This window comes from Hypomesus nipponensis, chromosome 10, assembly GCF_054491055.1.
Source record: "Hypomesus nipponensis isolate SF chromosome 10, ASM5449105v1, whole genome shotgun sequence".
NCBI lineage: Eukaryota > Metazoa > Chordata > Actinopteri > Osmeriformes > Osmeridae > Hypomesus > Hypomesus nipponensis.
Genome location: NC_140370.1, coordinates 14,658,802 through 14,672,180, shown reverse-complemented (window position 1 = coordinate 14,672,180; position 13,379 = coordinate 14,658,802). Strand labels below are relative to the sequence as shown.

General features: G+C 46.3%; 2 protein-coding genes across 2 annotated transcripts; both read right to left on the bottom strand.

The window, feature by feature from the left end:
• Positions 1-138: 138 nt before the first annotated feature.
• Positions 139-7,870, bottom strand: sec62 (SEC62 homolog, preprotein translocation factor). Its single transcript, XM_084708076.1, has 8 exons — positions 7,784-7,870; positions 5,811-5,919; positions 5,324-5,429; positions 4,847-5,060; positions 4,529-4,624; positions 3,947-4,007; positions 3,694-3,813; positions 139-3,517 (listed from the first exon to the last, which is right to left on the bottom strand). The coding sequence occupies exons 1-8, from the start codon at positions 7,817-7,819 to the stop codon at positions 2,934-2,936; spliced, it is 1,326 nt and encodes a 441-aa protein (XP_084564202.1). The 5' UTR covers positions 7,820-7,870; the 3' UTR covers positions 139-2,933.
• Positions 7,871-8,367: 497 nt separating this feature from the next.
• On the bottom strand, positions 8,368-11,552 carry samd7 (sterile alpha motif domain containing 7). Its single transcript, XM_084708074.1, has 8 exons — positions 11,450-11,552; positions 11,012-11,135; positions 10,739-10,863; positions 10,382-10,463; positions 9,524-10,179; positions 9,214-9,335; positions 9,018-9,128; positions 8,368-8,610 (listed from the first exon to the last, which is right to left on the bottom strand). Exons 1-8 carry the CDS (start codon positions 11,550-11,552, stop codon positions 8,368-8,370), a joined length of 1,566 nt encoding a protein of 521 aa, XP_084564200.1.
• Between the last annotated feature and the right edge of the window lie 1,827 nt (positions 11,553-13,379).

Below are 13,379 nucleotides of genomic sequence, written 5' to 3'. Positions count from 1 at the left end.
TGCTGTGGCTATGCTGTTTCCCAAGCACTAGGAGGCAGCATTTTATTTCCACTTCTAGAATTAAGAGTACAAAGATTGTGATTAATAATATCCACATGTATTCTCCTTTCAACCATAATCACTCACTAGGACACAAAGTTGATTTCTATATTTTATTGCAATGATAACATACAGATATACTTCCATCCAATTAAATTATACTTCAATATTGCATGGGACAGTCCTCAAAATTATATTGATGCCAACATGGACAACTAAGGTAGCTGAAGACAGTTGACCAGATGAAGCATGACGGTAATTTTCTATTCATTTTAATTCCAGAAAAGCAGCATAGAGAATAATACACCCATATACAACAGACTGATACTGTGCAACACTTTCTGCCGAATATTTAGAATAAAACTAGACAACTGTCTCTCTCCAAAAGACAGACAGAGAAATGTATCACCTGGTTTAGGACAACGCTGACACTAGAGGAAAAAACAAATCAAAGGAAGCTACATATTGTTCAACTGTAAGTACACGTCCCTCAGGTTAGGCAGGTGGCTAGGGGGACCAGAGTTGGGGGATCGAGTTGGAGAGAAGCTAACGAGATGAACGAGCTCTTCCAATGAAGACAAATGAACAGAGAGCGGTCGATGACTTGAGTGTGGAGACGTTGGATTCATCGTGTGCAGGTCTGGGATCTCAATCACACTCTGGATGCAACAGAGCACATGTAAACTTGACTACAATGTGTGTGTGTGGCTGCAATATACTGTACTGGCTGTGTAGAACAGTACGTTTTTTCAACTATAGTTAACGAGTCGTGCGTGAACTCAAAAGTAAGCCCCCATATGGAAAAACTAGCTACATACCATTATTCATTCCACACATTCAACAATATTAATGAAAGATGAATAGAATTCAACTAAAATGATTCAACTTCAGCCTGAGCTTGCTAAGAGGTCCCCATAACAATCTCTTGACAGTTTTCCTATAAGTGATACTACAAAACAAACAAAGAGAATGATGGAAAAGCATCACATTGAAATAAACTGAAAGTGACACCATAAACTAGGATACTGTTCATGTTGAACAAGTTGGTTTATAATTTCTTGGACTGTTAAGTATGTATACCTATATTCGATATATATCAATAGAATCCATTTATAAATGATACATTTTTCTTTGCTTAAATATTGTCCTCATTATGAGTAAAAAAAAGCATCTAAAACGACTCTAAACAAAGTAATGCAGACTGACCATTGGCCGGTGTCAAACCCTGGCCTTATTTAGAATGCTGACCCACTGCCCCATTGGTCTCAAATGGATGTGGAGTCACTAGTCATTTACTGGGAACTCAATCCCAGTGATCCCATCTGACTAGAATACCAACGAAGGCGAAGCAACAAAAGCAGGGATGGCGATGGAACGGAACACGCCTCCAGCCTCCTCAGCTGAACCTGTAGGAGCATCAGAGCGAGTCCTGTCTGCTTTGCGTGGCTTGTTGAATACAGGAAATGGAATCCACACCAGGACCATGGTTTTGGTAAGAGCCTAAACTCAACAATTAGATACTACAACTGTGCTGGGTTTGGAATTTGACACTATGATTTACAAAAACAAACAAATGTACCAAAGTGCCTTGCTTACAATTGTCTTCCTATGTGAAAACAGCATGCATGAAATCAGTTTGGAGTTTGGCACTAGTATTCATTTCATGTTTGAGGTCTGAGTCTAGGAGTAAATAGAAAAACAAAACTTGAACGGTACCTTTTCCACCTCCATTTATATGCTGTTGATAAGATGTTTTAAACTCAAAAACATACTCTGGCCTGCGTAGACTAAACGCATGCCTGTCAGCCATTGTTCTGAGTGTACACAACTGCACTATAATCATCAACAACGACACAGGACATCACTTCCTTGTAGAACAGGAAGTAATCACGGCTGCCCGGTGGTCACTTAGTCACATTTAGCCATGCATACTACCAACACTGGGGGGGGGGGGGGGGGGGGGGGATAAACTAGAGTGTTTGGTCCATCCAGGTTAGTGAATTATTGGTCAGTTATATTACATGTTATCAGGGCCTGAGACTGAGAGAAGTTCCCAGATGAGGAGCGTGTGGCGAGCAGCTGTGTGGAGCTGGACACAGTCAGTCAGAGCAGCTGTGTGAGAGCTGGACACAGTCAGTCAGAGCAGCTGTGTGGAGCTGGACACAGTCAGTCAGAGCAGCTGTGTGAGAGCTGGACACAGTCAGTCAGAGCAGCTGTGTGGAGCTGGACACAGTCAGTCAGAGCAGCTGTGTGAGAGCTGGACACAGTCACTCAAACACTCTGCTCACCCTTACCTTGATAGTACCAATCACACAGAATCTTTTGCAAAGAAAACACACAATTTGGAAGGCAAAAAAAGACAGCCAGTTTCCCCACTGAGAGGGAGGACTAAGATGCCTTGTCCTGGTCTGTACGGACTGACAGGGGACTTGGCGTGGCATACAAAATGTTAAAACGATGACAAGAAAACCGAGACACACAACAGAACAGGTAAACTAGTCATGTTAACATGACATGGGTGAACAAACTCAAACCAGCATCATAAAAGGAGGGTCGGATCACATGGCCTGAACTAAACTAATGGGTGACAACTCTGTTAGAAGTTTTTACATTGCATTTTATCTCTCTCTCTTAAATAAAGAAGGGATTTCCGATCTACAATAAGGCTTTTTTTCATCTTTTCCATTGTCATAGCTTTTCTGTTGTTTCTTTTCACGGTTCTCCATATCCAGAGGGGGTATCTGTGTTCTTGAGTGGAACGTCTCAACAGACAGATGGGAGCCTCTCCTTAACCATGGGAAGAAGTACTGTAGGAGGTCCTGGGACCACAGGGAAGGTGGGCAGGTGGTGGTGGTGGGGGGGGGGGGGGGGGGGGCGAGGTTGGGATGAAATGTTTATGTTTGACCGGAAGGGGGCTTGGTCTCAGACTCTCCCTGCTGTTCCTCCTCCCCCCCTCCTCCCTCCTCCTCCTCCTCCTCTCCCCCTGTATGCTGCTCCAGCTCTTCTCTGGTGATCATCTCAAAGTCATTCCCGTTGCTGTGCTGGGATCCCTCATCCTCCGGCCCCGCCTCATCCTCCTGCCGCTCGCTGTCCGTGTCCGACGGACGCTCCGCCCCCGGCGCCTCCGGCCCCGCCTCCTCCTCCGGTCCCGCCTCCTTGCTCTCCTCCTCCTCCTCCTCGTCTTCCTCCTCCTCGTCTCCGTCCTTCTTCTCGCTGTCGGACTTCTCCTCGCTGTCGGACCTGTGCGCCGCCGGGGCCGCGGTGCTCTCTGATTGGCCGTCCTCGCCGGCCTTGCCGCCGTCCTCCCCCTTGCCTTCCCCGCCCTTCTTGGCGGCGCCGCGGGGGCCCTTGTACTCGTGCGTGTAGAGTGGCCGGAACGAGTCGATGAAACCCACGTCGGCAGTGAGGTTGGGCAGGAACCAGAAGTGGTGGCGCCCGCCCGTCACCAGCCAGATGAGCAGGAACAGGATGCAGCGAGCTGACGAGAGACAGGAAGTGACACGGGGTCGGGTTTCAGTCTAAAAGCATCCTGCCACCTGCGACAATCTCATTAAAAGCACCCCCTTCCTGAAGTTCTATGATTGATCTGTTGGCTGAGTGGAACAGGAAGGAACAGGGAGGAAGAGATGGTGGGAGGGTGTGTGTGCTTCTTACCGACAGCTAGCAGCAGTATACTGGCAACGAAGCATCCAGCCGCTACGCTCAAGTAGTACACGCCCACCCGCATCTCCGCAGGCCACAGAGGGAACAGCGTGGCCGCGATCACTGCAATTACTGTCAACACACACAACAGTGTCCCCCAGAGAGCCTGAGTCATGTCTATGGAACCTGATCACATCGAATAGATTCTTATCAACAGCAAGAAAGGCGATGTGTTCTCAGTGTATAATTGAAATCCTTCTCTCACCCAGTATGAGGCCCATGGCGAAGGTTTTGAAATGGACCGGATCATAGATCCAGACATACACCTGCCGAGAGGACAATCAGTCTTGATTATCACACCTCATCCTGTTCTACACGCTATAATAATATCTATAATATATCATCTCTACATACTCCATATTATACTATAGAGTATATCTATACTGTCAAACATTTGGGAAGAAGAGCAGTGAACACGTATGTGAGGGGGGAGTCTCTTCATGTTGTGTTGTCCCCTCGTAGCATCTCACTGACATGGTCTGCTGCCACACCTCCCGTCTGGCCTCTGCCTCACTGCTGCCTCCATCTGCCTCTGCCTCCATCTGCCTCTGCCTCCCTCTGCCTCTGCCTCCATCTGCCTCTGCCTCCATCTGCCTCTGCCTCCATCTGCCTCTGCCTCCATCTGCCTCTGCCTCTGCCTCCATCTGCCTCTGCCTCCATCTGCCTCCATCTGCCTCTGCCTCCATCTGCCTCTGCCTCCATCTGCCTCTGCCTCCATCTGCCTCTGCCTCCATCTGCCTCACTGCTGCCTCTGCCTCACTGCTGCCTCTGCCTCTGCCTCACTCACCTCGTTACCATCGAGGAAGAGCTGGTCGTCATGAGGCTCCAGCTTGAACTTCTTCTTCACGTCTTTCTTCTTCTTTGGTGTTCCAGGGCTATCATCCTGCGCGCACACACACACACACACACACACACATTAATTTGCTGAATGTCAAGTCAAGCAGTGTCTAGCTGTCATCTACGCTAACAAACTTGTGATGTATCCTAAGGTAGCTGACGTCATGTCAACACTGTTTCGATGCAGAGCTGTGAGGAGCACCAGAGAGGATGCACTGACGTCACCACTGCCGAGACGAGAGCTTTGGAAAAAAAGACAACAGCTTACACTCTTCTCCTTCTTTGAGTCGGAAACCTCTGGATCCTTCTTCTTCTCCTTCTCCTTCTTGCCCTTCTTCTCCTCCTCTCTGCCACTGTCGCTTTTGGCCTTCTCTTTCTCCTTCTCCTTCTCCTTCTCCTTCTCCTTCTCCTTCTTGGTGTCTTTCTCTGGCTTCTTCTTCATCACTTTCAGAGCTCGATGGTAAAACTGCTTTTTCAGCAGTCTGGAGGGGAGAGAGAGGGATGGTGTGAATTTGCACAGCTCAACAACACAGAGAGACACAGATAGATACAGACAAGAATGAGAGAGCGAAAAGGGCAAGCGAAAGGGCGAGAGACAGAAAGGGAGATCAAGAAAGGGAGAGAGAGAGAGAGAGAGAGAGAGAGAGAGAGAGAGAGAGAGAGAGAGAGAGAGAGAGAGAGAGAGAGAGAGAGAGAGAGAGAGGGAGAGAGGGAGAGAGGGAGAGAGGGAGAGAGAGGGGGGCACCTGTTGCAGTAGTCCACTACAGACTCCCTGGTTGTGAACACAGCCTCATCCACCTTTTTGGTCTTGGCCCATTTAGAGTCCAGGAGACAGTCCACTGCCTTGGAAGCTAACACACACACACACACACACGCGTTAACTTCAAACACATAACGAACGGTAGGCCACCATGTGATAATCTGGCCTTGTGGGAGGATGTTTCAGTGTGTACAGAAGATCAACAAGCCAGTTCCACAGCTGACTAAAAACCCACGGCTGCAGTCCAAAGAGCATATTCCTGCAGGCCAAACACCTACAGGGGCCAACATCACCGGTCAAGTGTAAACACCACGACTACTACTGCTAGGAATACAAGCATTGCCTGCAATATCAGGACACTCGGAACTGTAATGCTACGATGTGTCAGTCGTGCAGGGCCTCAGAATGTCACATGTCACAGAATGCCGTCAGAGACGGTTAGCGAGAGGAGAGGTACAGAGAGGATGCTGACCGATGAAGTAGTCCACCCTGTGGCCCATCATGTTGGTGGACTTGGTGGGGCAGTTGAAGCGGAGGTACTTGGCCACCGCCTTCTCCTCCTTGGACGGCTCGCTCACCTCCTGAAACACACACACGTGTACACACACACACACACACACACATGTACACACACACACACACACACAGTTACACAGAGCGTACCATATTTACCACACATACCGTACTCCAAACTAGAAGTGACACACAATAACAGCCTTACACTATGAGATCCCTTGGGATGGACAGAACAAACGTCTTTCGTCCAATCAGAACAAACGGCTTTCGTCCAATCAACTTACAGACAACTCCTACGAAACTGCTTTCACAGCTTTGCACATCCAAGTCTCACAGTTATATTTAGGATGACACAGACAGCCAGGATGTCGAGAGACCAGGGATCCATGAACCGGTAAATCTATGGTACAAATCGCAGGCTTATGTGTATAGACGACACTGACACAGCACCGAGCCCCCTTCCTGAGCCCAGCAGACCAGCTTAGACCCTCAGCACCCTGGGTCTCACTGCGTCTCTGGCCCAAGGCACTGGACTGAATGCCAACATAAAGGGAATTAAAAGCATCAGCACAATGGGAGCCAATGCTGCTGTCCTCCAGCCCAGCTGGCTCAGACAACACACACACACACACACACACACACACACACACACACAGTGTGATGATGTGCCTTGAAGCAGGGCTTTGTTAAGGTAGGGCTATCAGTCACTCTTCCAGGCTATTTGAGATCCTACGACAGACATCCAGAGGCTCCCCCTTCCGTCAGAGAGACTGGACCTGGAACCTGGCTCAGTCATGTATGGATCCACTGTTACACTGGCCAACACCAACAGACCTCAGGCTCTCTCCGTCTGACCCCACACACTGAGAAACATATATCAAGAACATGACCTGGGCTGCCGGCAAACTCATTCCTCTGCTTGTGCCAGGCATTGTGGGGGTCAGAACGTACTATCTGATTGGATGTAAAAACAAACAAAAAACGTATCCCATGAACAAAAGATGCTTGATATTGTGCTGCTAAATTGATATTGTGCTGCTAAATTGTAATCTACAATCAAGATCTAACAAATAACCCCAAATCTGATCATAAAGAAACATGTCTTCAGTGACATGGGCCAGCTAAGGAAAGAAAGGGGGGGAATTGAATTCCATTGGTTGCATAATGACCTGTTCTGTTCTGGGAAGTGTTCAGTTAGAGAAGAGATATGAGGATGCCCTATTGACATTTTATTATACGAACCCGCGGCATTATGCAACTGCACAATTGAACTTCTAGCAAAAGAGAGCAAATGTCATAATGGCACACAATCGAATAGCGGCATGTCTACTATATCTCTACTATTTGCATAACTGAGCAACAAAAAATACTAAGACACAACGTAGGCATTGCTAGTTTGCTCTGTAATATATTGAATCAACCAAAAATAGTGTTATTTGCCTTGCCAATTTCAATTACATAGTTAGCAAGCTACAACTAGGTAAAGTGCATTTAGTAAATTCCATATTTGAGTAGATTAGTCAACATCGTTGGCAGCTCGAGCTATCAAACTACTGTTGCTAACACTGAAGCTGCCAACGCAAGTTAGCTAGGTTAGCTTGGTTAGCTTTGTATGTTTTTAATCAATTGTAGGCTCAAACGTTAGTTTAACGTAGTTATTAAACAATTGACTTGCTACTAGTAGCCACGTAAAATGCTAAAATTAAATAGTCAACTAGCCACATAGCTAGATACTAGCTACTAGTTAGATACTTGATTTTGTCTGTCTGGTCATATCCACTGCATCAGTTCACCAGTGATTCCCAGTATTGACCAGTTGTTCAAAATTGAATTATTATATTCTGTTCCGTGATCAAAGTATTTTTCTAAACGAGGTACATCCAAGGGAAAAACGTTTTCCCCTTCCGGGTGGTTGTTAAAAAATGTTACCTGAATTCGTTTCTTTTGCCTTCTACGCTCCGCCATGATCCTCCAGCTCACTCTTCGTCTGACGTATTAGACACGCGTAACGTCTCTAGCCTCGCGAGAGAAAATAGGCTTCCAGGCAAAACTGTAAACGGTCAGTGATGACAGAAATGCGCTATAAAAACTACACTCTGAAGTTATATTACTATGGTATAGTCTACTAGTCTATGTCAGGTGAATACTATCATATCCATAAAACAAGCATAATTTTAGATTTATGTCAGACTTTATTCTCATTACAAAATATGTTACAAAACATTTTCAGCATTCATAATTCATTTTTAGATTACTTCCTTCTACAGTCGTGTTGAGCTGCTCTACACTTTTTAAAGTCTTTATTGTGTTTTAAAACATGGTAAAAAAAAAAGGACGAAAGAAAAAGAACATAACAGACAACTGATTAGGAACTTAATTCCAAACACTTAAGAATGCGTTATACACACTAGAAAACCGAACAGCTCGTACGAGGCAGACAGTTAGCAGCTTTAAACTGGTCTTGGGGCTGAAACACTTCATATGTCCATGTGGCCTTGTGTCTTCCATGTTGCTCAGACAGTCTCACTGTTGGCAGAAGGGGGAGACAGGTTCTCTGATTCAGGGAGTTGCTCTGTAGCTTTCAGGACCTCTGTGTCCCTCGTGCAAGGACTCTCCATCATCTCTACACTGTTGCAGTTGGCAGGAGAGCTGATCTCTGAGGACCTATCTCCTGTCTTCTCAGTGGTGGCCTGAAGGGCGGCGGCAGAGAGCGGCAGGTTCATCATGTAAAACATGTTTCCCAGTCGTCGAGACACCTTGTGGGGAAAAGAGTGCAAGGGCATGCATTACAAATGGCTAATATGGACATCTCTGCTCTCACATAGCAGAATGAAGTGAAATAATGCACATGGGTGTCGATGGGTCACTGAAAGGCAACTGTCACTTGCAACTGTGAGTGTGTGTGTGAGTGAGTGTAGGTGTGTGTGTGTGTGTGTGAGTGAGTGTATGTGTGTGTGTGTGAGTGAGTGTATGTGTGTGTGTGTGTGAGTGAGTGTAGGTGTGTGTGTGTGTGTGTGTGTGTGTGTGTGAGTGAGTGTATGTGTGTGTGTGTGAGTGAGTGTATGTGTGTGTGTGTGAGTGAGTGTTAGTGAATGTGTGAGTGGGTGTTTGTGTGAGTGACTGTGTGAGTGTGAGTATGTGTGTGTGTGTGTGTGTATTGTACCTGTGATCGTATCTTGAGGGCAGGTCCTAGCTTGAGGCCCAGCGTGTCCAGCAGGTGTTCCTCTGTCAGGAGTGGCAGAGTCTCTCCATCTATCATGTGGTCCTTGAATGTCTGTGGAGAATAATTATCCCAGATTAACAGATTAGCTGGAGTGATGGATTATCCGGCAGGCATAGAAGCAAGAAAGGCCACTGACCTGAGCATATTCAGAGCAACTGGGTATGTTGTGGATGAAGGTGTAAACATCCTCCATTGTCCACTTCCTGATGTCTTCCAGTGAGGAAACATCATCTCCGTTGAGAAAGAGATTGGGTGGTACTGATCGACACAAAAAAAAAGAAGAAAACTATGAACACTCATGTTCTAATGGAATGTAGCTGCTTGTGAACTGTGATGTTGGTATTGTTCAATCATGAATGAATGAAACAACTAAACACATTCATTCACCCATTCATATACATGATGAATATAATGCCTGAAAGGGCTATGGAAGATTTTAAATGCACCTGTTGGAAGTAACCCGTTCCCTGGGACTGGAAACATGTAAGGCATCCCAGCCAAGGGTCCAGCCGCACACATGAACTTCTCCTGGAAAGCTGAGCATTGACTGGGCAGGTCTTTCTCGCTGGCACCACTGTTGCAGTTGGGCAAGTCGGAGCAGCCCTCCTGACTCTTCCGCAGGACATGCTCCGCCTCCTTGTAGTTCTTTCTGCTTCCTGTCGAGTGCTCGGTGTCCATGTTGGTTTGAGTCTTGCTGCTTGCTGCCTCCACTCCATTGTCCCCTTTCCCCTCCGCCTCCTTCTCCTCCCCAGAAGCAGCCCCAGGACTCTGATCCACACTCTTGTCCTCTGATTGGCTCTTCGGCCCGGTCATGTGATTCTCTGAGCTCTTCTGATTGGCCGCCCTCCTTCCTACCCTTCGGCCCCTCTCCCTCTGCAGAGAGCTGATTGGTGGGTAGGGGCTGGAGGATATAAGAAGGCTGTTGGTCTGCAGGTCCTCCAGGGTGGTTCGGTGGACGAAGACGTCGTGGCCGTCGGGGAGGCGCTGGCGTCCTCTGAACGCCATGGGGTTGGACTGATACAGCTGGGTCTCCAGCCCCATCATGCCCTTCTGGTGGGCGTTCTCCAACTCCTTCTGGTGCAGGATGGCATTCATCTCCATTCTAAAGAAAGAATGAGAACAATAAGATTGTTCGATTATTTGTTTTTCACATGACGGTAAGACTGTTAAAATCTCTGTATGTATAAGAGTGACAAATGTGTTCAAACGTTGAGAAGTGATTCTTCGGAAAGGATGCTGGATAGCTTCAGGGGCTTTGTAATGAGTGACACACTGTGTTTTGTGAGACGCCATTGTGACCGTACCTGGCAATGTTCTGCTTGTGAATAAGTTCCTGACGTCGAGCGACTGTTTCCATGGGCTCTGCGGGCAGGAAGCCGTATCCTGCTGGCCGTTCACACAGACAGAGAAGGACGAGCAGGGGACATGAAGAGACGAGCAGGGGACAGGAAGAGAAAAACGGCAAAAATACATTGTCAATAAAGCCATTAAACACCCAGCAGTTTAATTATATATGTTTTACTCCGAACGTAGACATCACAGCATGTTATCAATGTGCGAATAGAGACCATAATCAACAACCTCACAAGTCAAGTATTGATTGTTATGTAGCAAATAGTGAATGTCCCCCCCTACAACAGATACATGAGTATCTTACTTACCCGCTCCAGGAAAGCCCCTCCCTGGCATGATGTTGGCGTGTGGCTGTAGGGGGGGGCCGAGGTGTGCCCCCATGTGCATCTGCCTGCCATCGGAAGATACCATCTCAGAGGGGGGGCCCAGTTCTCTGAGAAGAGAGAAAGAAATGGAAAAACAGTCAAGCCGAATCAATGCGGTGCGAATGAAAAGTCATTGCAGTCTTGCTCTCCCTAGGTGACATTGTGCTGATGGATCCAGTGACATTGTGCTTTTTGTGACAATTGGTTAGAACGCACCTCTCCATGAAGCGCGGCTCGAACTGGGTGGGAACCCCCTGCAGCCTCTGCTGCCCCTGGGTCAAGATCTGAGGTGCCATCGCCATCTGGTTCCTCATCATCATCTCTTGTCTCTGTCTAAGCTCTGCAGGATAACGGAACACACAGCCACCATCACTGCTGGCCCACAAACACCATGGATGTTCAAGGATGAACGTGAACAAGGATATTCTAGAATGTTGGATGTAAGGTACTTTTACGGCATTCCTTTTGTGTTGTTCTACCGTAGATACGAGCTTACAGAAACAAAATAGCTTAACAACACCTGCAGTTTTTAGCAAACCGTGAATCTTAGTTTAGTTGTTCGGAATAAGTCGTTTTGAAAAAAGACATTTCAAAGACACATTTGGTCGTGAGAAGTTGACATATTAGTGAGGTTTGAATGACTGATCCTGTTACCTCCAGCAGACATCCCATTGACCAGGCGGTACCAGTGCTTTTCCTCCAGTGCCCCCTGTTCCCCAAGCGCTGACATCTTCCTCAGCTGCTCCCTCGGGGTCATGACACAATCTGTTTCTTCCAGAAATCCTGTCTTCCTGTAGAGGAGGGATAACCAAGAGGTAAAGCTATTGTCTTCAATGAAACACACGTTTAATACAACGTGTGGAAATTGTGGACGCTCCCTGAAGCCAAATTTAAAACGCTTGTTGTGTTTACATGTGACCAACAGGTGGCGCCCTTGTTCTAGACTGCAGCGTGGCCATGACACTTAAGACATGCGTTCAGAATCGCTATTAATAACACTGCAATGAAACAGTTTGTTTTATAGTTTTATAAATTAGATGTAGTACATCCTTCACGTGAGCAGTCTACCTGACTGGAATGCACCAGACATTCCACACTCAATTTCTTCTGACATAGTCATTGACTGGCACATCATTACATGCATATGTAGCCCAGCTATACTTTCCACTGTGTTACACACTTCTAATTGATCTAGATACTTCCAGTTAGCTCTTTACACTCAATAAATCCCTTTACAATATGGAAAATAATCCCGGATGGGTAATCTGCGACTAATAATCTGGGGTCAATCAGACCTCACATTTAAACAGGGTAGGAATGTGTCTACTTTATCACATGGCACGTTAGCGTCAGCCCCTTCCTCCTGCCCATGCCTGCCCTCCCCCAACCACCATCTCAAACATGGCCATAAGATTTGCACTAGCCTTGTTGCATTATCCACAGTACCCTAAGGTTCCCATTAGAAACCAATCTAATCCAAGGGCTGTAATCCTCCTGTTAGTCCAGCAGTCTGCCGGTAACATCTGCTGACCCGTGTATGTATGGGTCCTACTAGCCTTCCCACCCCATCCCACCTCCCAGGGCTACCTCAGGATCCTATTAGCTAAGTCCTGGCTATACAGCACTTTAAAGGGATGTGTTGGAGGTAATCCGGGCGTTTAGAGTTTTACCCTCAGCAAACCTTGCCTGTAAGCATCATGGACAATGCACCCTAAGTGCTAATCCTATTAGCCTCCATTAGCCCCAGAGATGTCCTAAAAACACCTTGCGGATAAATCTGGGACGCAATCGGATTATGTTAAAATATGTGGCGCACGCAAACACCCAGCCTGTCACCAATGTCACAACACCACTGTCAGCAAATACGACACAGTAAGAAGATCTATGGTAGAAAATTCAGGAAGCAGATGGATGTGTCTCGTGCTGATACATCGTCTAATAGGTTGTTGGAGATATCAAAGCAAGCAAAGTGCCCTGTATTGAAAGTAGATATACGCATTTAAGTGTTTGAACAATTTCAATGAATACTACTGTATGAATAATGATTTGTCTCTCATACTATAAATCCGGCAGATATGATGAAAGGCAATTTTTCTCTTGTTACCTTTTTGTCCTGTGTAAAGGGATTAGAACTCACCTTATTAGTGATCAGATCAAATCTTCTACAACAAGCGTTGAATTATACAATACGTGTAAGCACAATATTTTCATTCTGTGAGACACTGTTCAAGACGCAAAGGATATCGTTTTGTGAGTGTGTTAAGATGGAAAAAGTCAACCTCAGTAATAAATCATAAAAGCAGGAAGAGTGGCTTCCACCAACTGACACTAGCTGCCAGGCTTTTCTTATCGGTGGCCTGACCTTCCATCGGAGCTAAAAACATCTGTCAATCATCAAAATGCCTTCATTCTTAATGTTTTACATGGTGTTTTTCATTAGATATAGCTGACCGGTATATTATAGTGGCCTTGTTGTGGTTTGATAAAATGTAAAAGAATAGGTAGGTTCAAAAGCTCATTAAACAAAATTTAGTTGAATTTTTTAGGTAAATTTTGAATTCTCTGTTGTTCTAATTAGTTTATT